The sequence below is a fragment of the Gobius niger genome (assembly GCF_951799975.1).
Source record: "Gobius niger genome assembly, chromosome: 7".
Lineage (NCBI taxonomy): Eukaryota > Metazoa > Chordata > Actinopteri > Gobiiformes > Gobiidae > Gobius > Gobius niger.
Genome location: NC_136858.1, coordinates 21,334,716 through 21,359,732, shown reverse-complemented (window position 1 = coordinate 21,359,732; position 25,017 = coordinate 21,334,716). Strand labels below are relative to the sequence as shown.

The 25,017-nt window shown below is 41.0% G+C and overlaps 2 protein-coding genes across 2 annotated transcripts; one reads left to right on the top strand and one right to left on the bottom strand.

Moving 5' to 3' along the window:
* Window positions 1-243: 243 nt before the first annotated feature.
* Window positions 244-4,164, top strand: pno1 (partner of NOB1 homolog). Its single transcript, XM_079559602.1, has 7 exons — window positions 244-519; window positions 919-1,065; window positions 1,140-1,223; window positions 1,316-1,376; window positions 1,817-1,934; window positions 2,010-2,080; window positions 2,161-4,164. Exons 1-7 carry the CDS (start codon window positions 319-321, stop codon window positions 2,226-2,228), a joined length of 750 nt encoding a protein of 249 aa, XP_079415728.1. The 5' UTR covers window positions 244-318; the 3' UTR covers window positions 2,229-4,164.
* Window positions 2,468-24,623, bottom strand: LOC306965294 (calcineurin subunit B type 1). Its single transcript, XM_079559603.1, has 6 exons — window positions 24,373-24,623; window positions 15,532-15,571; window positions 6,917-7,093; window positions 6,511-6,570; window positions 6,175-6,359; window positions 2,468-4,579 (listed from the first exon to the last, which is right to left on the bottom strand). Exons 1-6 carry the CDS (start codon window positions 24,373-24,375, stop codon window positions 4,532-4,534), a joined length of 513 nt encoding a protein of 170 aa, XP_079415729.1. The 5' UTR covers window positions 24,376-24,623; the 3' UTR covers window positions 2,468-4,531.
* Between the last annotated feature and the right edge of the window lie 394 nt (window positions 24,624-25,017).

The following is a 25,017-nucleotide window of genomic DNA, read 5'->3' as shown; positions in this document are numbered from 1 at the left end:
TATGACGTCTAAAGGCCCCAAGCGCGCAATAAAGGGCTGTCCGAGATATGCCTGCCAAAAGTCATAGCGAGTGTGAGTATTTAATGTATTACAAAGACCACTCCAAAACATAATCAATGTTCTACGTGTTAAGTAGTCTGTGTGAATATAGTTATGGGGCTTTGTTATAATTTTGTCCAACATTTTACTGTATTCCCGAAACAGGCAATGTTAACGTGGTTGTGAGGGTCCTTTCCGTTGCACGAGGATCTCCTCGAGCATGCCTTTACAGTTCATCTGAGCAATTTGTGATTATAAGCCTTTAAATCAAACTTAACAATGGATACAGAAAATAACATTGCTTGTGAGAAAGTCGCTGTCGTTGAAAATCAAGAGGAATCAGAGTCTTTCACGAAGATAAAGTCTAAGAAGACGCAAAAAAGAAAACGAGATCAAGATGGAGCAGATATGGACACAGCTGACTCCGTCGTGGCACACAAACGACCACAGTTTCCACCTATTTCTGGTGATCAACTAAGGGTAAGCGTGTTATGTGGTTTTGTTACTTACATGGTAATGAAATCTTGCTGGAAATAAATGAGAAATAGAATTTGGTTTTGTTTGCGATTGTATCTTTTTGGCTACATGGGTGGTAATGCGCATGCGCCTATTAAAATTCTGTAAATTAGATATATTAGCCACATAGCATTTTTCCACTGTTTTGGAAAACATGAAAAAAGACGTTTTTTCTTATTATATATTATATATAATTATTATATATTTATTATATATTTCTATCTTATTGCTATTTCAACAATACAAAATGACTTAGTCAATTATGCTGTATGGCATGAATGCTTGCGTCAGAAATAATTGTCATCAGTGAAAGGTTTCACAAACATGAAATTAATGAAATTATTTTTTGCTGACCTGTTCCAGGGACCAGACGAGATGCGCAAAGTTGCTGTACCAGCTCACAGATACACTCCTCTGAAGGAAAACTGGCTTAAAATATTCACCCCTATTGTTGAAAATTTACAGCTACAAGTCAGATTCAACTTGAAAACTAGGAATGTAGAAATCAAAGTAAGTTGGTTTATTATAACATTTGTTTTATTCATATTTTTGTCAATTCCCATCAGTTTTTTAATTTGTTCCAGACTTGCAAAGAGACACAAGACATCAGTGCTCTGACCAAAGCAGCAGATTTTGTCAAAGCATTTATTCTTGGATTCCAAGTTGAAGTAAGTTCACGCTTAAAAAATTTGCTTTTACAATGCAATACATCACTATTATGATGAGCAGTTATTTATGATAATTAAACGTTTCTCCCCAGGACGCCTTGGCTCTCATCAGATTAGATGAGCTTTTCCTAGAGAGCTTTGACGTCACAGACGGTAATAAATTCATCATTTCATTATTTTTGTTATTTCAAAGCAGGGGTCTCCAACAGCGAGTTACTCATACATAAGAAAAATGGCAGAGAGCTACTTATGCTTCAAAGACACACACAACACTTACAACACTTGCAACTCAGATGGAGTTCACCTTGGAGAGTTAGTAGCCATCATGATAATTCAACATTGTTTCCTTTTCAACTTAGTCATATTCACTTGAATGTTCGCAGATTGTATCAACATATTTTGAGCAAAAATAAAATACATAATTTTGTGAACACAAATACATATATGTGATTCATCATGCGTATATTCAAATAAGAAAATGTTTAGGGAGTTTCTTGGAAATGCCTGGAGAGCTACTGGTTGGAGATCCCTGTTCTATAGTGATGTCTGCAAAAAATGTAATATTCAGTACTTTTCACAACTTTGTCTTACAGTAAAACCACTTAAAGGTGACCACTTATCTCGAGCAATTGGCAGAATTGCAGGGAAAGGTGGAAAAACAAAATTTACTATTGAAAATGTCACAAAGACACGTATAGTATTAGCTGACACGTAAGTATCTATTCGCTCACACAAACTTTGATGGCCAGGTGGCCTGTGATTTATTTTTATTTGTTTTATCAACAGTAAAGTTCACATATTGGGGTCCTTTCAAAACATAAAAATGGCCAGGACAGCCATCTGTAACTTAATATTAGGTAAGGTTTTTTCTTCTGGTTTGAGTAATACCTGTTTGAGTTGATGTGAAATGACCTTTTCATGCCTTTGTCCTCCACAGGAAGTCCACCCTCAAAGGTCTATGGTAATATTAGAGTGGTGGCCAGCAGGACTGCTGAGCGATTTTGAACATTATTGGCTGCTGTGTGTATCTACGTTCCCTCTCACTGGTGGATTTCTCATCTGTGAAGATGTTGCCAATGGCAACATGACATGTAAACATTTTTTGGGACTTGCTGAAGCAGCAGAAAAAAGGGATGCACACTGTGAAATAAAGTATTATAAATATGAAATCTATGTAAATACATATACTGTCAATTAATAAAATGCTCAGCTTTAGACTTAAGTAATATTTGCAACAGTGGCCATACTTTCAACATTTCAAAGTTTATTTAAATTTTAATTTTCATACAGTATCAAGTTTCCAACAGTCCCACAGCATAAGATGCAGCATGCAGAAAAAGGAAAAAGGTTCTCAAACTGAAAATTGTTCTTATATCCCCACACAAACTAAAAAGACCCAAGTCCCTCAGAAAAAAGTAGCACTTACAAACTAAAGCGCGGTCTGAACTATACAGAGAACAGAGAGCCAGAACTGCATTTAACAAATACTTATATACAAAAGAAAGAAAAACAAAACATCAAATTTCCCCTTTAAGCTGTGTACAGTGTGTGGCAGTTTGAGACAGGATCAGATATGCAACTTTACTGGAATAGAAGCATCTTGCTGACCCGGTTAAAATACAAAAAGTTACATGAAGTTCATTTCATTTGGATAACCTCTCATAATATGTGTACATTTACCAAAGTTTGGCAACATCCATATTGTATACCATTATTTTTTTTAAATATATTAACATCACCATTCATGTGTAAACAAGAGGATTATTTCAAAAATTGATCTACATGCACAACAAAAAAAATAAAATATTTCCATGTCATGCAAGCACAGGGAGGCCCAAGCCGTGCAGAGCTTTGGGATAAAGGACAACAGGGCTCTCCGGATTCATATCTTGGACTGAAAACATCCTCCAAAAGCAAAACAAAAAGCTATCCTATGTATAGCCATTTCCCTTCTACATCAAAATTTGGTAAAATTCATGTTTTTCCTCCCAATTTGTCGTAATGGGAGGGAGGGAGGGGGAGAAAATGAGGTGATTGTGACTATAAGTGGGAGAAGAAGCCAACTTTTGAAATGTACACAAAAAAAAAAAATACAGTCTACCCCACTGCACACTGATCATGCCAACATGTAGGATTAGGTGTTTCTGCTTAAGAAAACTGTTTCATCCTGCCTTGGACTGAGAAATGTATGAATTGAAAGGCTCATATAAAGCAAACGCATACTGGTTAAAAAACGCTGCCTGCAGAAAAGTCATAAACTTGCACAACAGTGTATATTCACACATTTTATAAGTTCCTAGCCAAGTCCACATCATCCAGCACCTGCTTTTAGCTTAAAAAAAAAAATCATCTTAAGCCAAGAGTTAGTCTATAAAAAGAGCAGAGCTTTACTAAAGATTGTCTTGTGGATGCACAAAAGCAAAATGCTTTTAAACACAAGTAAACCATGTAATCAATTTGCAGCCACAAATAATTTTTGGAAAGACATTTTCTTGGCATATTATCTATCTAAATCCATGACAACAAACAAAGGATATCTGCAACAATATAAACATGTTTTCAGTATAAATAAAACTATCAAACCTATCACAAAAAGAAACCTAACATGAGGTGTTTTGCTAAGTGACTCTAAGTGTTGCGGTGTATATATATTCCAGACAGTTGTTAACAGAAGACCAAATATGTCAGAAAATGTTAAATTTAGATTTGTGTGTGGTGACAGTTGGAAGTATGGTCAGCGGCGATAATGAGTAATTACTTGGACTGGTTTCCGGATATGTTCTGGTTGGCACTTCATACCCTACTTTCTAGTTGTACTGTAAGTCAAGTGTTGATTTACTACACACTCCCCCTCACGAGACAACCACAGATATACTTATTTTTTTATTCTTTATAAAAACAACAAAAATAAATATCAAAAATAACAATAACAAAAAAGAAAGGATGAAATATGAACAAGCCAACCAGCCTCTTCACTGAGCCCCCATTCCCCCACTTTCTCCCCCCTCATCCAAAGTCAGAGATGCTCCTGCAGCAGACACATAGATGTCCTTCAGTCTCTTAAAGTGCTACGACCGGGTTATCGAGAGGATTTACAGTCAAATAACACTTCAAAGTTGGCTTCACGAGGCCTGTGGTTTTTCTGAAAGAAAAAAAGTGGCTTCACAGAGAAAAAGAAAGAACGAGAGAGAATACTTCCATTGAGTTTACACAGAGCATTTTGCCGGACGTCTTGAGCAGATCTTCAGAGATGGTGGAGAAAGCGAGTGTTGAGGAGGATGGGGTGGGGACGCAGCGAGCTCTGGCGCTCACACATCCACCACCATCTTTTTGTGTATATCGAGACCTCCCACCACCTGGAACACACAATATGCAGCATGAATGAACATGTAGCCTACATAAGAACCAACAATTGTATGCATTTGGCTCGAGAGATTAAGATTGAAGCTTGAATGTTTCCTCTCTAAGCAAATATGCTTTGATGATATGCAGCAAGAGCAGAAATGTCACTAGACAGAAACCTTGTTATTCAAGAAAGGTTGTCATCAACATTATGTCTGACTTTTGTCACGGATTCCCTTTATGCAATGCTGATATCAGGAGTGATTGACCCGAATTGTACCAGTCACTTTGTTTGAGCCGTGCTTCTTTGTCATAATCAGGATCCAGTGGTCTCCTGCGCCATCCTGAAAATACTCTCCCGGAAGAACTAGCAGATTTTTAGTTCAGGACTCTGGAGAGGCGTCAGATGTGGGCCTCATCTCTGAGTTAACTCCTGTGTCTTTGATAAAAGGAACAAGACTGTGGGCGATAGGGTGATTTGACAGAGACTGATGGATCTGAACAGAAGAACCTCTGGAGTACTGATCTACAGTACAAGTGACACATAATTATTACAGTACTGAATTTACTGATAGGCGACCAATAGCTTTATCAATAGCAGGAGTTGTTCAAATTTCACACCAAGCACTACTATATTATTTGGCTTTCAGAGTACCACAAGAGCCAAACCAGGTGTGAAATCGGCTTAAACCATGACCGTAAAGTTTGAATAACATTGGCCTACAGCACTGGCCGGACTATTCAAACATTGTGCAAACACCTGTGACCGATTCACTGCTCCTTCAGACTATTTCTGATATACAGTGCTTGCCACTGCGCGTTATGAACATCCCCGTAGATCAGCAGTTGTTTTGGAGATGTTCAGATTGTCGGAGCCATCGCGTTATGTTGTTTGTCATCAACATACTGTATGGCTGCAGTGTTTCTACTAGAGAAGAAGCAAACTGTGCAGCCACAGTGTTCACTTAATATCCCTGGCCCTAATGTTAAGCCTGATGTGTCAGAACACAAAGTATAAAGTCCCTCTCTCCATGAGAGCAATGTTTGCACTAAAACTCATCTAAACGTTATAAGTGTCAGTAAAGCATATTACACTGCCTACAAGTCCCATATATACTGTATTACCTTAAACTCTCCCAGGCACAGATATTAACATTTGGGAGACTTAAACTTGTTTTGCTGTATTTTGCTGTACCTTGATTGGATTTTGTAGCAAGCAGCAGCTCAACAGTTTAAGGCTGTTAAAATTAAGTTGGAGATGAGAGGCTGAAGATGAAGATTGCCTCAATACCGCAGAGATGGCACTGCAGCACTCTGGCAATAACTATGATAATATATTACAGCTGGAGGCTGAGAATTTATCTTGCTAAAAATAATCTAATAACCTGCTCACCTCTCTGCCTTAAATAACTGCTAATGCAGACACAGAAATTCTTCTCTGTGTTGATTCAGACTGATTCATGCTGATGTTGCAGTTAAAATGATGAGGCATGAGCAACAGATAAAAATAATGTATTGGAAGGCTTGTGTTTCGACTCTAGCCAAGTAAATACATAGTAAGTACATTAGAAAAATGTAATACGACCGAATCAGCAGTATTTTAACTTACAGCACAGAACTCTTCGAAGGATATCCTGCCGTCTCCGTCCTTGTCTGCGTTTATTATGGTCTTGTCCACAATCTGCTGGAGCTGCGTGTCCTTCAGGTTGTTGCCTACCATCATCTTCAGCACCTGGAAGAGCTCTCCGTTGGAGATGTAGCCATCTTTGTCCATGTCGTAGATCCTAAAGGCAACTGATGAGTGCAGTAAAATCATTAGTTTCTTCTTTGCTGCATTAACTATTGTATTAATGATCCTGCTTTGTTAACTTGACTGTTAGATCGAAGGTCAACCTTCTACGCTGTAGTATTTATTTAGTATTAGCAACAAAACAGTTGTACTTACATCGAAGCTTCTGTTCTTTATCCCCTTTAACGCTAAATTGTGAGACTCCCTCAATGAATTCTGAAAACAGAAAAATTTCAACTTAATTTAAAAAGAAACTACCGGTAGTCTAGATTCAGCAGGAGGCGGCAGGTCACCTTAATGTCCCATCTATGAATATGTCTTTTTTTTTTTACAAATGTGCACTTACAATATACCAAACCAATTTGATTTCACTACTAGGACAGCAATAATGTCAGAAGAGAGCGCTCTTGATGAAGTGACAGTGGCTTGATTTAAAACAATCACCCTTTTGGACATGTCTGTTTGATCCTTTTAATTGATACAACCCAATAACAATCCATCTAAAAATCTAATTTCACCCCAGCGCCATGACCATGCCGCAGGAGTCGAGCGCAGTACCCACCTTTAAAGTCCACCTCTCCGTTCCCGTCAGTGTCGAATATGTCGATAACCCTTTGCACCAGTGGGTTCTGTTGCAGCTCCGGCAGCGACATGAACTCCTCCACGCTGAGAGAGCCCGAGTTATCTAGGTCGAGTTTCTTAAACCTCTTGCCTAGCCTCTTAATCTCATCAGCATCGACTGGACAAAGACAAAGAGAGAACAATGGAAATATGGATCAGACGATATGCTGTGAATCAACGTAGAGCAGGTTGTTCGTCTACACAGGGCATCCTTAGTCAAACTGAATGATACATTATTAACACACAGGAATATTCCATTCGACTTGAAACCAGCAGATGTTACCAACTGGGTGTAAACCTGATTCGACTTGATCAATAACTCCCCGTGACTATATTAAAGATTAGCCAATGTGATTGCTATTTTGATCAAGTTTCAAGCAGCAAAGACAGACCAGGTGCTCACTTTTTTTGCTCACCTTAATCATAACCTATTTACATTTTTCTTTTCTTTTTTGAGGAAACATTAGCACGAACCATATTCATAAAACGAGACAAAACTCAACATCTCAACTAGGCCAAGGACGTTGCTATTGGCATGAACAAAACCTGCGCTCCTTATCTGCTGGTATGTTGAAACTCTCCAAGCAACAGACCCACAGTTACGTACTGCAGATTAAACTAAATATGAAAAATACAACCTCAGAAAGTCTAATGAACGTAACCACGGATAGTAACACAAATAAGCATTTAGCAATTGGCAGCCAGGGAAAAGTGTAGAATCCTACTTACATCCTTTATGTCGCTGTGCCATCTGACACTATGCCGTATGCACAAACAATGGGCAGCAGCAATACCATAGCAGGTTGTTAATTACACTATAAGCTCATTCACACAGTCAGGTGATCATCCCATTAGCCAACCCCCCTCTATAAGTCAGAGCACCTAATCTGGGATACTAAATAATATGGGCTATCTATTCATCGAAACTAACAGACACCAGAGGACTATAGGGATTTATTGTGGTCCGTCCAGTTCAGGCCAGTTCTCATCAGTTTATTGGCGCTCTATTGCCAAAAGCGGGTTTGACGTGCAAAGACACACGGCAGATAAGACGAAACGTAAGATATAAGCGCGTGATGGAAACTGTTATAATGGAAGCTTCAACAGAGTTATCATATCTTTTATTACGCGGGGCGATTGCAGAAAGTGGTCAGTGGTGTCAGGTTGAAACGTCTTCCACTGGCGCGGCGATAAAAGCGAAGAGGAAAGAGTGTCAGGAGGAGTGGGCTGTGTTTCAGGTTTCAAGGTTTTAGACGCAATGTGCTACATCAGTTCAGTGAGTAATCACAGAGAGAGTGTGTTGGAGGGACCAGAGGGACAGAGAGAAGGAGGGAAGGAGGGAGGGGGGGGGGGGGTAGAAGACGGTAGAAGGTGGAGGGAGAATCAGACAGAGGAAGGAGTCGGCAACAATGGGAAGATAAGGTTAAGGCGCCTCTGTTAAATTGGACAACAAAATGTGTTCTCCGCATTTGACCCATTCTGCCACGCCGCCGGGGAAACCCGTAAGGAGCAGTGGACCAGATGTGGAGTCAGGCTAATGGTCAGAATCACCTGGCGGGAGGATTCACCTATAGTGCGTGTTTTTGATTGATGGTGGAAACCGAAGCACCCAGAGGAAATCCTGCTAACCGCAAAGTGTGGAAAGCATTACAGTACACATCAGGTCCTGGGTTTGATTTCTGTGAGGATTGTGCATTGGTCTCACACACTATCCTCATGTTTTGAGTTTCCTATGGGCACTCTTGAGATGACAGGAGAACATTTAAATCCAAAACAAGCTCAAAAGGCAAATCGATCATCAAGGTAAAGGAACGACTAATTCTACTCCAAGATTCAGGCTAAAGATCAGATCTGGATCCCTGAGCGCTACACTGTGGCCAGTGTGACTCAGTGCTCCTGACAGGATCTCACAGGTGGAGTCACTGGTTGAAGAATGGGTCAATGCAGGCCACACAAATTTCCTTATTTCAAGAAGCATCTTCAAATAACTAGTTAGTATTCAGCTTTGTGAAATGTGTTTCATTTCCTTTCACTCACTCGATTGAACAAGACTTCACCCTCTTTTGTTCGTGTGAGGCGCCAGTCGACTCGATGCGAGTACAAAGCCTGCCCTCTGACACTAAACACTTCCTTATCAGCCGCCTCCCTTTTTCCTGTTCACCGCAGATGACACCGGCCAGTATCACAGCACTTCGGCTACTGCATGTGCTGCGCAGGGGAATTTATGACAAGGCAATTTGCTCAGCATCCATAAAAATTAAACAAAGCCTGCTATGTCTGTGTGGGCGTAAAAGGCAGCCAACAACTGGAATGGCACTTTCTTTTTATTGGCAGATTAACTTGTCATTAAAATGCAGTTGACAACAAAAGCCCAACATTTCAGGAGAAGTGTAATGGTAGAAAAAGTGCAATGTCTACTCCACAAAGACAATGATAAAAAATGTATCAATCTTTGTCGCATGCAAGGTCTTTTATGGTTTAAAAAAAAACAAAAACGCAGAGGTAAAATCTTAACCTCTTCCGACAGCTGCAAATTTCAACACATTCATCTTCCCAGCACCCAACATCAGAGTGCCCATAACCATTCTTGTGTGATGTGCCAAGTGAGTAGGTACATGTATTATTCAGGCCAGTGAGGAGGACAGCAGCTTTCTCACAGTCTGAATCTCCTTCTCAGTGTCGAAACCAACAAGTTCCTGTCTGCCAGCTTCACAGGCAGACGTGCTCCCGGCTGAACCGCATCAAACAACACTCCCTGCTCAGGGGGATACGTGACGGCTGGAATAATACAGTACGGGGAAGGGATCCACAATTTCACGAAATCCTGTCGCAGCCTCAATCTTAATGGTCGCAAATCACAGCGGCTGCAATCATCTTAATAGAATGCGCTCACTCCTAAACAACAAAATAATCTGTAATGTAACTATCTAACCCTGTAGTTGAAACCTTTACAAACGTGTTCTGAAGGTTTTTGAATAATAAAACCAATAGCTACATTTTAAAGCATGTATTGCAAATCTAATCGCAAAAGCAGTGCTTATCAGAAAACCTCCAATTATGTATTTTCTTCAATTTGCGCAGCCTCTAGTACACAGCTGAACTACAGTTAAAAGGCCATGGCTAGATTAGATTGCTTTTATTTTTTTGGGCCAACGGGGGTGTGGTCAAGTTGCTTTAAAATTACAAACTGCCGTTTCATCAGCTTGTGGACAACAGGTGTGCCAGATTGGAGCAGAGCTGGGAGATAGGAGGAATAAACTGCACTCTTTGTTGTTTTAATTGTGTTGCACAAAGCATTATTGTTTTATGTCCATCGATGTTCAGAAACAATATTCCAAAAAGAAAAAGTGAATTGAATCAAAAATCTAGATCAGTTATAGCATTGCCTGAGCACATAACTCTGACCTACAACAAATCCTGGTTCTATGAATAGTACAAGATGATAAGTTTGAGGTCACTTTCATCATTCAGAGCGTATTTCATAACTGGCCAAGGAAGGGACAGCAAAACTTGAGAAACGCATGTTAGTATGCAATATATGTTAAAGATTTTAATATTGATCATACTGTGATAGACGACATTGTGCATTTACAACTGTGTGCTGTACAAGTCAGAATGGTCAAGAAGAAAAATAAACCAACACTGATTCAGGCTACAAGAGGATAAAGCAAAAAAATAAGCATTTCTGGATACTACTGGTTACAAATCTGAAGTGTAATGTGCTGCTAACATGTACTGAAGATGTTCTCCTTTCATCTCAAGAAGAGTTTGCATAGCTTTTGCAGCAGATGTCCTTTAGACTGAAGCTTGAGGGGGCAAACTAAACTATTATAGTCAACAGTTTTATTTTTGTTGCCAATTCAAGGGAAGAGTCACGAATGTGATCTGGCTCAACATTAATTTTCCCACTATGCACTTGATTTGTACTTTTGATCAGCATAGCAGACCGTCTTGTGACCCCTTGTGGCAGGATACTGCAGGGCAATGTATATTTGTCAGACTGGATGGATGAAATGCTGTCCTCTTGTGATGTGATTAGAAACTGTTGGTGGAGCGGGTGCACTAGAGGCTCCTCACACTGTTATGCTAATGAGTGGCTCTGAGGGAGACCCAATGTAACTGTGAGATGGTTATGATAATCTCATGTACTTCACACACACGCGCGCGCGTTCTCGACGGCTGCACGCATGCACCCTCAGCTGTGTTACTAGGCAACAGGAACCAGTTAGCCCCACAAATAGCCCACACATCGACAGCACACACACTCACACACATCTGAGTTCATAGGGTGTTTAAGCCAACTCTATAATGACTACCATGCGACTGAGTTAACCTGACATTTCCAACCATTCCTGTAGAGAAATAAGCAAATATGACATCATCTAGCCACTGCCAGACTTCACCAAGGCTCAAAAACATGACTATTATTAACACATCTTCTTACTGCTCCAATAACGACCACATAAGAAAAGAAAACCCTGTAGCAGGAAATACCTGCTCAAGTTCTCAATCATTTTAGGCTCTTGTCAAAGCTTGGATAAAGACATGAAGCACACAATGAAGTAGATTCCTAGACCTGGTGCCAATAGAAAGAGAAATTCGAAAAAGATGGTATTTTAGTGGGACAAAGCCATCGTCAAACAAAAAAAACAACGTGGCATATTCTTACACATCACCTAAAGGTTGGATAAGGTTCTGAGGACAAAAAGATAACAAGATCATTTTCGTGTCTTGGAAACATTTGACGATATCTAAAAGTTACACTTACATTATTCTGTTTTGGTTCTCAAGCCCATTGCTTTGGGTTGCTACTGTAGATCTAATGGCTAAACCAAAAAGAAATCTATCAGATCGAAGTGCTTGCTACCAGTTCCCAACCAGGTCAAAAGCAGTGCCATTGCAGGCCCTAATTAGATTCTGAGCTTTCGATCAGGGTGTGGCAGGTCAACAATTACTGAGCTCAAGTAGTTAAAGGCAACCTCTATTGAGCAGCGACAGTAGTGCCTTTTTTTAAATAGTAAATCCTACAGTTACACACCTTCCCTTCAGTGTACAAGATCAAATGCACAATAAAAGGAAAAACCTCTAAGTGTCACAGATTTTGACCAATTTAGGTTAATTATGAAACGCAATGTTCCTAAAATGCCATTAATAAATGTGTCCTCTTCAGCGCGGCCAGCCCCAGACAGCTCACTGCACATTAGTGGGAGACATGTGACTGCATTATCACTGTTAACCCGAACTGAGGCCACCAGACCAGCCCGCTCCACGCCGAGCAAAATGCAGTCGGCATGCTAGCGATAATTGCAGCCAAGGACCTGCTGTATATAGCACACCGAATACACAAGATAAATAAACACGAGAAGGTTACATGCTCAGTAATCGCACAAGTTTGACACAAGACACCACTTTAATTTGCATAATGGAGTTTTACTGAGCCAATGGGGCACCGGGGAGTGAACAAGAGAATGGGCCAGAGTGAAATAGGACAAAGGGGCAAAAACAACCACTTAAATCTAGGGGTAGGTTGAGTATTGAAATAAATTAACCCAGATATTATTGGGACGATATTCAATTTCACCCAAAACCATCAGTGCTGTTTAAAAACGTGAACGTAAAGTAAACATCAGGGTAGGTCAACGTGTTGCACTAGAGGTGATCTGACTTTACAAGTAACTACGAAAACGCAGAAATGTCACTGTCATTCTTTCGAATAAAATAAATTACTGTCAATATATTTTCTATCACCAGCTGTTAAAATTTCCATCCAAGTACTGACCAGGCCCTCCCTGCTTAGCTTCCCAGATTTGACGGGATCAGGCAGAGCAAAGGCGGTATCGTGATTACTTTTCAATGATGATATATTCAATATTGCAGTTCTTTTCCTCAATATATTACTTTGTGGATATTGGAGTCCGGCCAAATGAGTTTTCTGCACCTGTAGCTCTTTTCTCAGTCATATGTGATGAATGTTTATAGTTTAATTTGCTAAAATAATACCTCCAATAATCTGAGTCTCACACACACACACACACACACGGTGGGTGGAGTGAAGTGTCTTGCCCAAGGAAACAACGGCGGTCATCATGGTGGTTTAATGCTCAAGTGTTAAAAAAATAAAAACACTATCACTCAGTATCACTCATTAAAACTTGACAAAGTGGAATATTGCAAATGACCCGAGTACCACCGGAAGAGGCCCAGGTACCTCTATTGGTACACAAACCACAGTTTGAGAACCAGTGGCCTATCTTAATGTACTAGGCTGACTGGTGTAGCTGTCCGATAATGTTCATCTTTGAAACATGGGCCAAGGAGACGAGTGGAGGGTATTTATAGTCATGCCGTCATGAGAAAACCCCCAACCCCCTCGGCCCGCAGCGGCAGACCTGGCTCCCGCCCTCCGGGAAACCCCTAGCAACAAGGAACTCCAACAAGTCACCCGCCATTTATTTTGGGTGTTGTGGACATGACTGCTGTGGTTAATGGGTCACTCTAAGGTCTATCTGAAAGATGGACAGAATCACAGCAGAACCACACCACTGATCTTCCTGAAGACATAAACATGATGTATTCTATTGTGCAGAAATACAAATGCTAAAGTTTAATGAAAATGTCATAAGTCACATATAAAAAGATTATTGTTTTATGTCTTTTGCTTTTTCTATGCAACAGTGCAGGTTAAATAGGTTGAGGTGCACAGCGCTCCTCACTGACCACAGAACGTTAGAGCTCATTTCTTCATATCCTCTGCCTGTCCAAGGACTTGATGAACAGAACAGCTGCTGTGTTAGTGCAGGGCAACCACTCAACAGGAAGGAGACGGGAGCAGCATGGGATTAAATATTCTTCACTAAAAAAGGTATTGAAACCTACCGGACAATATTATTAGTATTTTATTTTTTTTACATGTCACCAGATTTATAATTTCGAATTAAAAAGTATGGCTGCAATATTCACCTTATTCCGGCCCGCCCACTTTTGCCACTTTTTGCTTTGTCTCGGCACTTCCGTTGTACTGACACTTCCGGTGAAGCATGAAGCCCGTTCATTTAAACGGAGAACGAGGGAAAATAATCTCCGCTCAAATCTGATGTTTAGTCGACTGATTTGTGTAAAATCGCCACTTGCACCAACATGTCAACTGCACCGTTTCTCAGCGCAGCCGAAAAACTGCTTTGTTTTCGTGTAGTAACTGATTTTTTCTGGACTTCTCCAGTCCCATGTCAACAGATAGGGGCCCACGCGAGCCTCAGGAATAAGGTGAACACTGCTATCATTAATGAGAGAGAAAAAAAAAGGACATTAAAAAGTGGAGGTTGACCAATATGGGTTTTTTCTAAGGCCAATGCAGATTTTTTTTTCTTTTTTTTGGCCGGATGCCGATATGCTCTGTTGATATTTTCGGACGATTTTTCCAAATGTCTTGTCTATTGTAAAAACATAAATTAGGTGATAGTTTCTGTCCCTGCCTTGATTAGTTGCTAGCCACGGCATTTTAAGCAGTGACAAGTCCACAATACAACTACAAGTCTCTATCTCTTTCGGTCCCAGAGATATCGGCTTTTATCGGCGCTAGATCGTCCAATGGCCGATATTGTAAAATCCCCAAATATCAGCCGATATATCGATCGACTTCTAATTAAAAGTAGAGGTTACTGGTGTTCTGGGGGTCACCCAGTCCTGTCCTGTGACCATGGGGCTAATCCTTGAGAGGAATGCCACACAGGCCGGACAGGCCAAGGCCCTGTGTCCACAGTACTACAATGTGTAGTACACACTGAGGTCTACGGGTCTACGGTTACACATTCTGTCCGTACCCTTGCTCTCTAACAGGATGTGACATTTGGGTGCTTTGCTTGAGTAAGTGCGCTGCAGAGATGGCATTCACCTACAAACGAGACGTGATGAGGCCAGTCTCCACAGGACTTTAGCCCCTGAGGACAAACCCATTAGACACATGTAACAGCACAACTCCACTTATTCTGAACACTCCAGTAAAACAGGGGCACTATATTGAATACGAATACTTCTGCAGCCAAATGTGCATCTCACAAAACAACATCTCTGAGGAGACGTCAGCCACATCAGCGCAGAAACGCTGTGTTGATTCACCGTCAGGTGGGGAAGGTTAAGGAGGCGGACAAAGAAGAAATGTGAGTCATTGCCCCGCTCTCCACTTCTTGAACACTATATGTTACGTCTCCAATCAACTATGGCTTTTCAGAGATTACGGCGATGTTCACAATAAATGTCTATGTGATTTAAACTAAGTTTGCTGGGTTAGTTTTATGCAATTTGAGATTTCCTTTTTTGGTTGTTGAATCAAATAAACAAATATTACTTTTACAAATACAGTTTGTAAGATAGACGTTTCACAATGAATCGCAATTGAAAACAAAGCTGAACGCTTTTCACTTCAGTATGATGTCAAAACAGATTCTATTTTATTAAATCCAAACAATAAACTCCAATTCAAAATGCCACACTTGATGTTAATGACTTGGGTTATTAAATCACCAAAACAAACGCATCATTAAGAAGGCAAATACTCACAATGCGAGCACATCTCCAGGGGGTAGCTGGCTTCATTTCCCTGTGGAGAAAAGACAGAGTAGTCAAATCTTACAAGCAAAATATCATTTCAAACTCATTAGTGCCGTAGATTTTCCCAGCATATAATAATGGCTATATAAAAGACGACAAGCAAAACTGAAGGAAAAGCCTGAATAATTGCAGCCTTCGGGATTGTTCATACAGTTATTTAAAAAAAAATATGCAGACAGAATTAAAATTACACAACCAAAACAAGGACTCCAAAAAAAAAAAAAGAGTGTCAGAGTGAACCAATTTTTTAAATAATATATATCCTTTGCATCAAATTTCCTGCCAGCCTGTCTATTGCCCCATGCCAAAGTAAAACTCTGCATTGTGGTGTGTGTGGCAGTATTAATGTGTGTGTGTGCCTTTGGCTTATGCACAGCAACCACATCCGCATCTCGTCCCATCCAACACTGCAGCACTGTCCACTAGCCCTTGTCTGTTGCTGGCAAAGGCTCCTAACACTCCGGTGGGAGGGGGTACTGTTGCAGAGGAAGAAGGGGGTGGGGGGTGCTAGCCGGGAATCCTACAGCTGACACAGAGCTATCGAACGGGATGGTCCTGCTACTCACTCGAGGAATGCCATACAGCGCTGGCCAAGGTAGCAACACGAGCAAGCGCTGTCCACTGAGATGTCCTTCGAAATCACTGTATGCAAATGATGTTGGCGTGTGATGCCATCACCAAGGGGTAAATAAATACCAATAGCAATTTTTCCTCAAGATTCAGTTCACTCTGCATATTTTGTACAAGTTCAAGATGCGCTGGGTATTGGCAACTTCCTCAGCTCCTATGCAAATACACATGTATCCCGAATTCCCAATCAGAGAGGAACACTGTAGCGCATATCCCGAAAAGTGTCTTATAAGTGACTAAATGGGTGTTTTTGTTTGGCTGGATGATAGGGCGAAGATGTCTAGCATGTGTCAACATGTTGCTAATCTATTCACCTTATTCTGCCCCGCCCACTTTTGAGTCTTATTGCCACGGATCGGCACTTCTGTTGTATTGACACTTCCGGTAGAGTGCGAAGTCCATTCTCTAAGAGGGAAAACGCTCAAACCTGATGTACAGTAGATTGATTTGTGTAAAATGTCTCATGTTCATTTACACCAACAAGTCAACACTGCACTGTTTTTCTGGGCGGTAAACTAATATGAGTGAAGGGACTAGCACATTTCATGGCGGCGCCCATGGGAACGTCGGGAATAAAGTGGATATTAGGGTAAGGTCTTAGTACAATGCATGTTTTGCACTATTTAAAAAAAAAAAAAAAAAAAAATTAAACAAGCACAATAAAATTGATGATTTTAGATTACTTTCTACAATTTCTAATTACTATTTATATAATGCTACATGAGCCTCGATACAAAATGCCTATGGTCATATTTTGCAGATACAATGTAGTGAACACACCACTATAAACATCATAATATTTAGTTGTTTGAAAAGCAATCTAAATAATGTCAGCCTTTGAAATTTAGCAACTAATTCATAACCTTAGGAACCTACACCAGGATCCTGTTTGTGGACTTCAACTCTGCCTTCAACACCATCCTTCCTGGACTGCTACGAGACAAGCTCTACGAGCTCAGCATGCCCGGCTCTCTCTGCAGGTGGATCACTGACTTGCTTGCACGTGCAGCAGGGGAAGATCATCTAGGACACTCGGAGTACAAAAACTGGAATTCCTCAGGGCTGTGTACTTTCCCCCTGGCTCTTCTCCCTGTACACAAACTGCTGCACCTCCGGAAACCAGTCCGTAAAACTGATCAAGTTTGCGGACAACACTACCCTCATCTCGGACGGTGAAGAGTCTGCCTACAGGAGAGAGGTGGATCGGCTGGCGTCCTGGTGCAGGCACAACAACCTGGAGCTGAACGCCCAGAAGACAGTGGAGATGATCGTGGACTTCACGATCATCTCGTGATCATCTCAGGAGCTCAAATGGGAGCCAACCATCAGCTTTATTTTAATATTCTCTATGCATGCACCTAGCCTTATGGTTTAAAGTTTTATAGCTTATTTTTTATCTAAATTCTGTGTTATATGTTTTACGTTGCACGTCTGCATCGAGAAAAAATCCTAGTTTGTGAACCTGTTCTCAAACAATGGTAATGAAAACTATTCTGATTCAGATGACCATTTGTGCACACCGCTTGCATTTTAGATTGTTACCCAGCAGGAGTTAGATACTGTGCAAACAATAGAAGTGAATAGGAGTGCACTGGAGCAGCCCGACGCAGCTCCAGTAAGTTATGTAGCAGTTATGTCATCTCAGTGCGTTGCTTGTCTACTGTGGCGGCCTGAGAGGTGGATGTATTTTAAGATCAGTCAGGAGAAAGAGGTGACATGGGATTAGCCAGTCAGAGACTTAGCTTTTGACAGTCTGATCACTACAGGACTACACGCCTGTTCTCCACTCAGGGACAAGTGTAACACAGCTACTGTAGCTTGATGCGGAGTTCACTATTAAGGTGTCCCATTGCCAATGTGCCCCCAGGGGGTATCAGTGCCAATGTGATTTGCGCGTTACAGCTTCAGAAAAACGATGCAAAAAAAAGTCTGAGAGCCTCAGAACTACTCAAAAGCCTGGTGTGGATGTTTTTCTGACAATTTTTGGATAACAACATTTTGCTTGGAAGAGCTATAGGGATTCTTATTAAGGCATCGTAGTCTTTGTTATAGGACAAACTCTTTACATTGTACAACCACAAGACAAACTACAACATTATTTATATTTTAAAATTGTGAGAGGGAAGTAAAAATATTTTCTGGTTAAAAATCAGGAGTGGTTTATTTCTTTACTCCAGCCCTCTGTGTTGGCCGATATGGCAAAAGCAACAATGTTGATTTCTTCATTATCTCTGTACTTTTAGAAGCTTTATTTTGCTGCTGCTTTAATAAATGTGGAGAGCTAAAGCAACATCACATTGGTTAAATCCACATGTCACATGTCAGTGCATGATGGAGACTGATCAATAGGTGTGTGAGGGAGACGTGGAATACATGTTTAATCACAGAGCTGCCTTATACAGAAAAATCACATTATGATCATAAAAGTGCCTTATGTCAAGTTCTTCTTGAATACAAAATGCATTTTATTTATTTTTCAAATATTTGGTAGGGTCCTGCCAAACAGTAAACTTTAACTTTGGTGTAAAACATAAAATAAATAGGCCCACATCACGAGTCACGACAAAAGGTAAATGTGCTGAACATGAGCAGACCTAAACATAGATGTGGGCGCTGACCACAAATATGATCAAAACCGTGAGTGTTTATCCAGAGGCACCTGAGGCAGCTGAGGCAGCACACCTAGAATTGCACAGTGCAGCAACAGAGAGGGGATGCATGGTCACATTATTGCTTTGTGCTGACAAATTACCAGTGTTATTTTTAGCTCAAAAAGACAAATGCTGCTGGCAATGTTTAAAAATAGGTATTGATTTATTTAAAAAAAAAAGTTGTAATGCCATTCTCAAACAGCTATAGTTAGCAGTCATTGATCGCAGAATCTAAATGTGTAGCAGCAGCAGCATCTACATTGAGACAAATAAAGACCTTTTCTGCATCAAGGGCAATAGCCTAAAATAGACACATTCTAACCGTATAAAACGAAGAGTGAGAACTAAAGAGCAACCTTCAGTGTATTAAGCAAATACAACAGTATAAAGGCACGGTAGCGCAGCGGTTAGTGCTCTCCCTTCACAGCTAGAAGGTCCGGGTTCGATTCCCACCTACACGGGGCCTTTCTGTGTGGAGTTTGCATGTTCTCCCCGTGTCTGCGTAGGTTTCCTCCGGGTACTCCGGTTTCCCCTACCACTAAAAACATGTACAATAGGCCAGGATGAATGATGTGTGTGAGTGATTGTATGGTGGTGGTCAGAAGGTCCGTTGGCGTTTCAATCTCTCGTTTGCACAGACGAATACACAGAGTTTAATTTGGGATTAATTATTGCTTCCAAGTGTCAGTGGGTAAATCCCTCGCTCATGCAATCCTGATGTTGACCATGGTTAAACGCTGAGTGTTGCTCGAAGGAGGGGGACTTACAGTAAAGGAGATTTAGTGTCCAGGATTACAGGTTTACAAACCAGTCAGCCATAGGTCAGTGCTTAGACCACAAAGGGGTCAACCATATCACTCATCGCACCAATAACAAACCACCTAATGCAGCTGCTGTCTAGCTGCCTCTATATTGTATGTTAAAAATCTGGATGCACACAGAGGATGGTGAAGGGTACAAGAGCGAGTAAAAAGGCTTGTTTCACAGGAAGAGAGGAAAGAGGGATATAGGCACAGACTCATGTGGGCTCATCAATAATGAATGCTTCATTTAGAATCAATTAGGCCTTAGCACACAGCACGCGTTTGCATAATGAAGAATCTGGCATGGCCGCTTGTTCAGCAGTAACGCTAAGGCCGACCCAAAAACCCCGCTAATTATAGACCGGCAGAACCAATCATAACATGAAAGACTGAGCCCAGTAAACCATGTTGCACATGGGCCCTCTGAGGCTTATCCAGTATTGAAGACATCCTGCAAACTAAAATATATGTCACACTGTCCATTTTTCTCAATAAACAATTGTTGATACAGACATCAAACTAAAAACAAAGAAGGAACGGCCATGTTGACTTGTGGTAAAGGCCTTGCGTGGCTGTCAGTAAAAACTGCTTGTTTAGCTTTTATTGCTCCATGAGGGTAGGGACATGGTGAGGGGCTGCTGAGCATGCTCTTTTGCTGTCACACCCTGCTCTTACGAGTCACTCACACCTGGCACCTGCCTTATCTGCTGTGCCTCACTCAAGGCCAGGCTAGACGTGGTGGAAAGGCAGCAACATGTTAACAACACATTTATAACTACAGTGAAATGTTTTATACAAATTCAATGTTACAACAAAGATCAAAATCATAAGACTAGAAAGTAAAATTAAGCAATAAGACAGAAAGTGTTGATGAAAAAAATAATAATGGTGCAGCACCACTTCACACAATTGCTGCAGTGCCACTACTGGGATAACTAGATTAATACTGTGCAGAGGATTGGAGCCATCCATCATTTCCTGGATCCAATAAGAAATGAGCATAGTTCTCAAAAACATAAAGTGAAAATGATGATGCATACAGTTAAAAACATGATGCATCCTGATATCAGCTGCTCGCATCACTTGAGGGTATAATATAAGTTGTTTGTGAGGATATTAAGTGCTTAATAATGTGATTTACAGTATAAGCAGGTGAATGTTATGACAGATACTAATGACGTGGGCTGCGCGGTGTCGCAGCGGTTAGCGCTTGTGGTTCACATCTCGATGGCCCCGGGTTCGATTCCCACCTGGACGGGGTCTTTCTATGTGGAGTTTGCATGTACTCCCCAAGTCTGCGTAGGTTTCCTCCAGCACTAAAAACATGTACAATAGTGTAAGTGTGGGACGACGGATTCAAATTAGCCCAAGGCTACAATCTAGTGTGGCGTGTTTATATGCATGCATGTTTCCGACTGTCCCGACCAAATAAACCAATACATGACATGCATTATCTCAGCGCTAAAGGACACACACACTGGCTGTTAAGCTTCTTGCTTTCACAGAGGAATCTGCAAATGAACCATGTAAGGTTTCAGTGCAGGTGCACTATACCAGATGTCTTCAGGGGCCGCAGAGGTACGGTAACGGGTCATAATGACTCATGAAACCATTTGGAAAATTTGACATCTTTATTGGTACTTTGTTCAGCTTGCCTGCATGCCTATTAATAAATATATGCGACTTTCATTTTAATCAAAAGTAAACTGCTTGAGTAGTCTGCAAAATGATCTTTGACCAGCCTGCCCCTCAGTGTCCGTGTTTTTTGTAAAGTCCTATACAAACAAACTTTCATTGACTGATTGATCTTCAGTTCCTAAGGAGACATCGCACAGCAACATCAACTGCATTGAGTTTCATCCATATTTTCAGGAGTTCAACACGAAAAGTTGAAAAACACTTTGTATTAGGGCTGCACAATATATCGCGGAAAATATCATATCGCGATATTAGCTGATGCAATATCCGTATCGCGAGAAGCCACAATATATCGCAACATTACCATAGCCTTCATCTGACTGAGATCGACCCATTTTTTTGCAAACTCAAACTCATGCATTGAAGTCATGTGTAAAAGTTTAGTTTAACATTTACTAGCTTTGTTAAATTCTACCCTTGTTTTGGTCCTGATGGGGTGTTTTTAAAGTCGTTCAACAACTTCAGGCAAAATTTTCTTTAAAAAAAAGGAACATATTGTGTTTGGTGAAATATCGCAATAATATCGTTATCGCGATATTGCATAGCCGTATCGCATATCGCAAGTCACTTCAATATCGTGCAGCCCTACTTTGTATAGCTGACTGCAGTGGATACCGATGCTTAAAAGTTTGCCTAAATTTAAAAATCTCTCAAACTCGTATTTGTACATTTGATACAGTTCTGTATAAATCTGATGTACAGATTTATACAACGTTAAGACTCTCAGATCTTTGCATCACCATCAGTTACCAGTGAGCTCTATAGAAGCACTGGTACAGTTGTCTTTTGTAATATTTATTGTGTTGTATGTGTCTGTATTGTCTGTATTAAGAGTCTGAAAAATAAAGATGATGATTTTCTCAGGTTCAATATTTATTGTTCAATGTCTGGAAATGAATATGCCTTTTCACCTCATTATTTACAAAATATGGAACTCCATTAAATTGCGAGGCTTTGAATTTAAAGTTTCAGTGGCATAAAATGATTTTGTATATGATCCTTTTATGAGATACTTTCCAATTAAATAAGATAATATTCCCTAGATTATGGTATCCTAGCACAAACACTGTTTCTATGTCTGACCTGCTTTTCATTCCGGGAGCCCTAAAATTACCAGGCAAAAGAATCCAATACTGTAAAAACAAATTAATAATGTAGATAATGTCAAGTTATATTTTTTTTCTATCTGGCTTAGTAATATTGTTTACTTTATTATTGACCTCAATCAACAATTCTATGCAGTTTTCAATTAAACTATTAATATTTTCCTTTTTGATGTCTTGAAATCATCTTGAGATCATAACCCCCACTTTGGGAACCACTGGCATAAAACACCAAGACACAATTATTCTCATCTGGACAGTTTGACATTAGCTTCATGCCAATTCGACTGCCATTCTCTCTAAAAAACAACATATTATGTCTACAAAAACATATCTGCGCAAGGTCAGGCTATGCGAACACGATTACTACTGCTCTTACCAAGTACCGGCCTGCCCAGACAGCGCACGTTGTTCTATTTCAAAACTAGGCAAGGATGTGTACAGACGGCTTCTATAGTGACTTGTGTGTCAGTCCACTGGCCTGTACATATGGTTATATTGAGGAAATAAAGAGGAGTTGAAAATGGCTGGTGATTGCAACGCTGCCACAAAGAGGTGCCCTGGCCTGCCAGGAGCCGAATGGAGCTGGAGTGGGTTGGAAGAGCACTGTAGATACATCATGTTGATCATCACGTTGCTGCTGGTTCACTGTGGCTTTTATCTCTTTTACATTAGCTGGGCTCGATCCGTATGTGGGTGGTGCTTGATTGCTAGGCAGCATATGGTCCCCTTTGCATCAGATCATTCCAATACAAGCTTAAGCAACTGTGTGCAGTCCCTACCCCCAGTCTCCTCCTGCAGCAAAGAATACAATCTGACAGGCTACAAGTTGGCACACCATCAGTAGAAGGGGGCACGCACCACAGTTTAGTCTCCTGCAGCAGGAGGATGTGGTTTAACAAGACACTCTAGGTCTGTTCATTTATCACTACAGGTAGGTCAGTTACTGAGGGAAAGAAGGCCGCTGTGACATTATGTGGACCTGTTAGTTACCACAAACACAATGATTTATAGTAAGCACACAATGTTTCACAGTTCTCCTCGTGGACCAGCGCCTTCACATTGAGAGGGACAGACGATCCAAAGCTCACCAGTCTCATTGATATTGCTTGAAACAACAAAATAACTATGGGACACATAAAACATGGATGCGTGGGTGAATGATTGGTGATTTGTGGAATGTTGCTTTTTTATAAATCACACGCTAAAACATCGATGAGAAAACTTGAAGAAATATATGGCTGATTCGAAACATCGCCTCCTCCATTGGTATATGGCAACATATCGGTCCTTTCATGCCGCTGCCCCATTAGCACTGACAGCCGAAGCCAAACGTCACCTACTCCTCACAGATCCCCCCCTATTCCAACACGAAAATGTAGTCTAGACATGCCATTGTAGGTTGTGTGTGCATATCTTGATCTACAAACCACCAGTCGATCAAGATTAAACATATCTTAGCGACGACGCTGTGAAAATGGAAGAATGATTTTTCGTGCTAGCTTAACAAACAAGAGCGCTCATAGGCTTCGTTTAGTCTGCGCGCAAAATGTTACTAGCCCACAGGATCTTAGTTGTACCTTTAACTTGGGGAGGGGGGGAAATCATCAGGCCTCGTTGCTAATAAGAGTGTAGGCTATATCGAGACGGGATAAGAAATATCTGGGCCATAGGCTTTAGGCTAGTGACAGCCCAGGGGTATGGCACAGAGAGCCAGCAATCTGGAGAGCAAGAAAAAAAAAGCATTTCCTCTTTGCACATACTCGCGTTTAAATAATACGCAAATAAGACATCAGAAACAAACTCACTCGAAACGTACATACATCGACAAAATGACAGCGCAGGCCTAGCCAATGGTGTGTTTACCAGTCGGCGTAGGGTGAAAATAGAGCCGTAGCTGCTTACCATTTTGCAGGTCGGATGATGAAATCCAGGCGATGTAAACGGAAAAGAGGGGCGGAGGGAGGACCGTGTAGGCCGCCGATCAGAGGCGAAAAAAGCGGGGGGAAAGACGTCGTTGTGTTGGAGGTCTCGGCGTCGCTTCAGATCCAGCTACCGACCCTCTGACACTCTCCTGAACCGAGCTTTCACTGCAGTGGTAAAGGAGGGAGAGCCGCTGGGAGGGGACAGTGAGCGGAGGAGGAGCAGGCGGAGGGACAGAGGGGGGGAGGTGCGCTACTGTACATCCGGGAACTTTCCTCCTTGACAGTCTGTGCGGGTGCGCCATCTGCTGGCCGCTCACTGTGACTTACTTTGTGCACGTGTCTGCGTTTACAGAACTAGCTAGGGTCTGATGTGAGTCTGTGCGTTTCTAAATTCACAGCAAGTGCTACACCTGTAGAAACAGCTTTTCATTTATGATCGACCAGCACGTCACCTTACGCTGTCTGAGCTGTCTTTATTTAGGCCACTTATTTGCATAGAGCCTACTGCATTTCAGTCGACTATATTTGTTTAAATGCATGGTAGAGAAAAAACAAAACAAACAAAAAAAACAATACACTGGAAGAATTTGACACATAAATAAAACTTGTATTTTATGTCCTTATA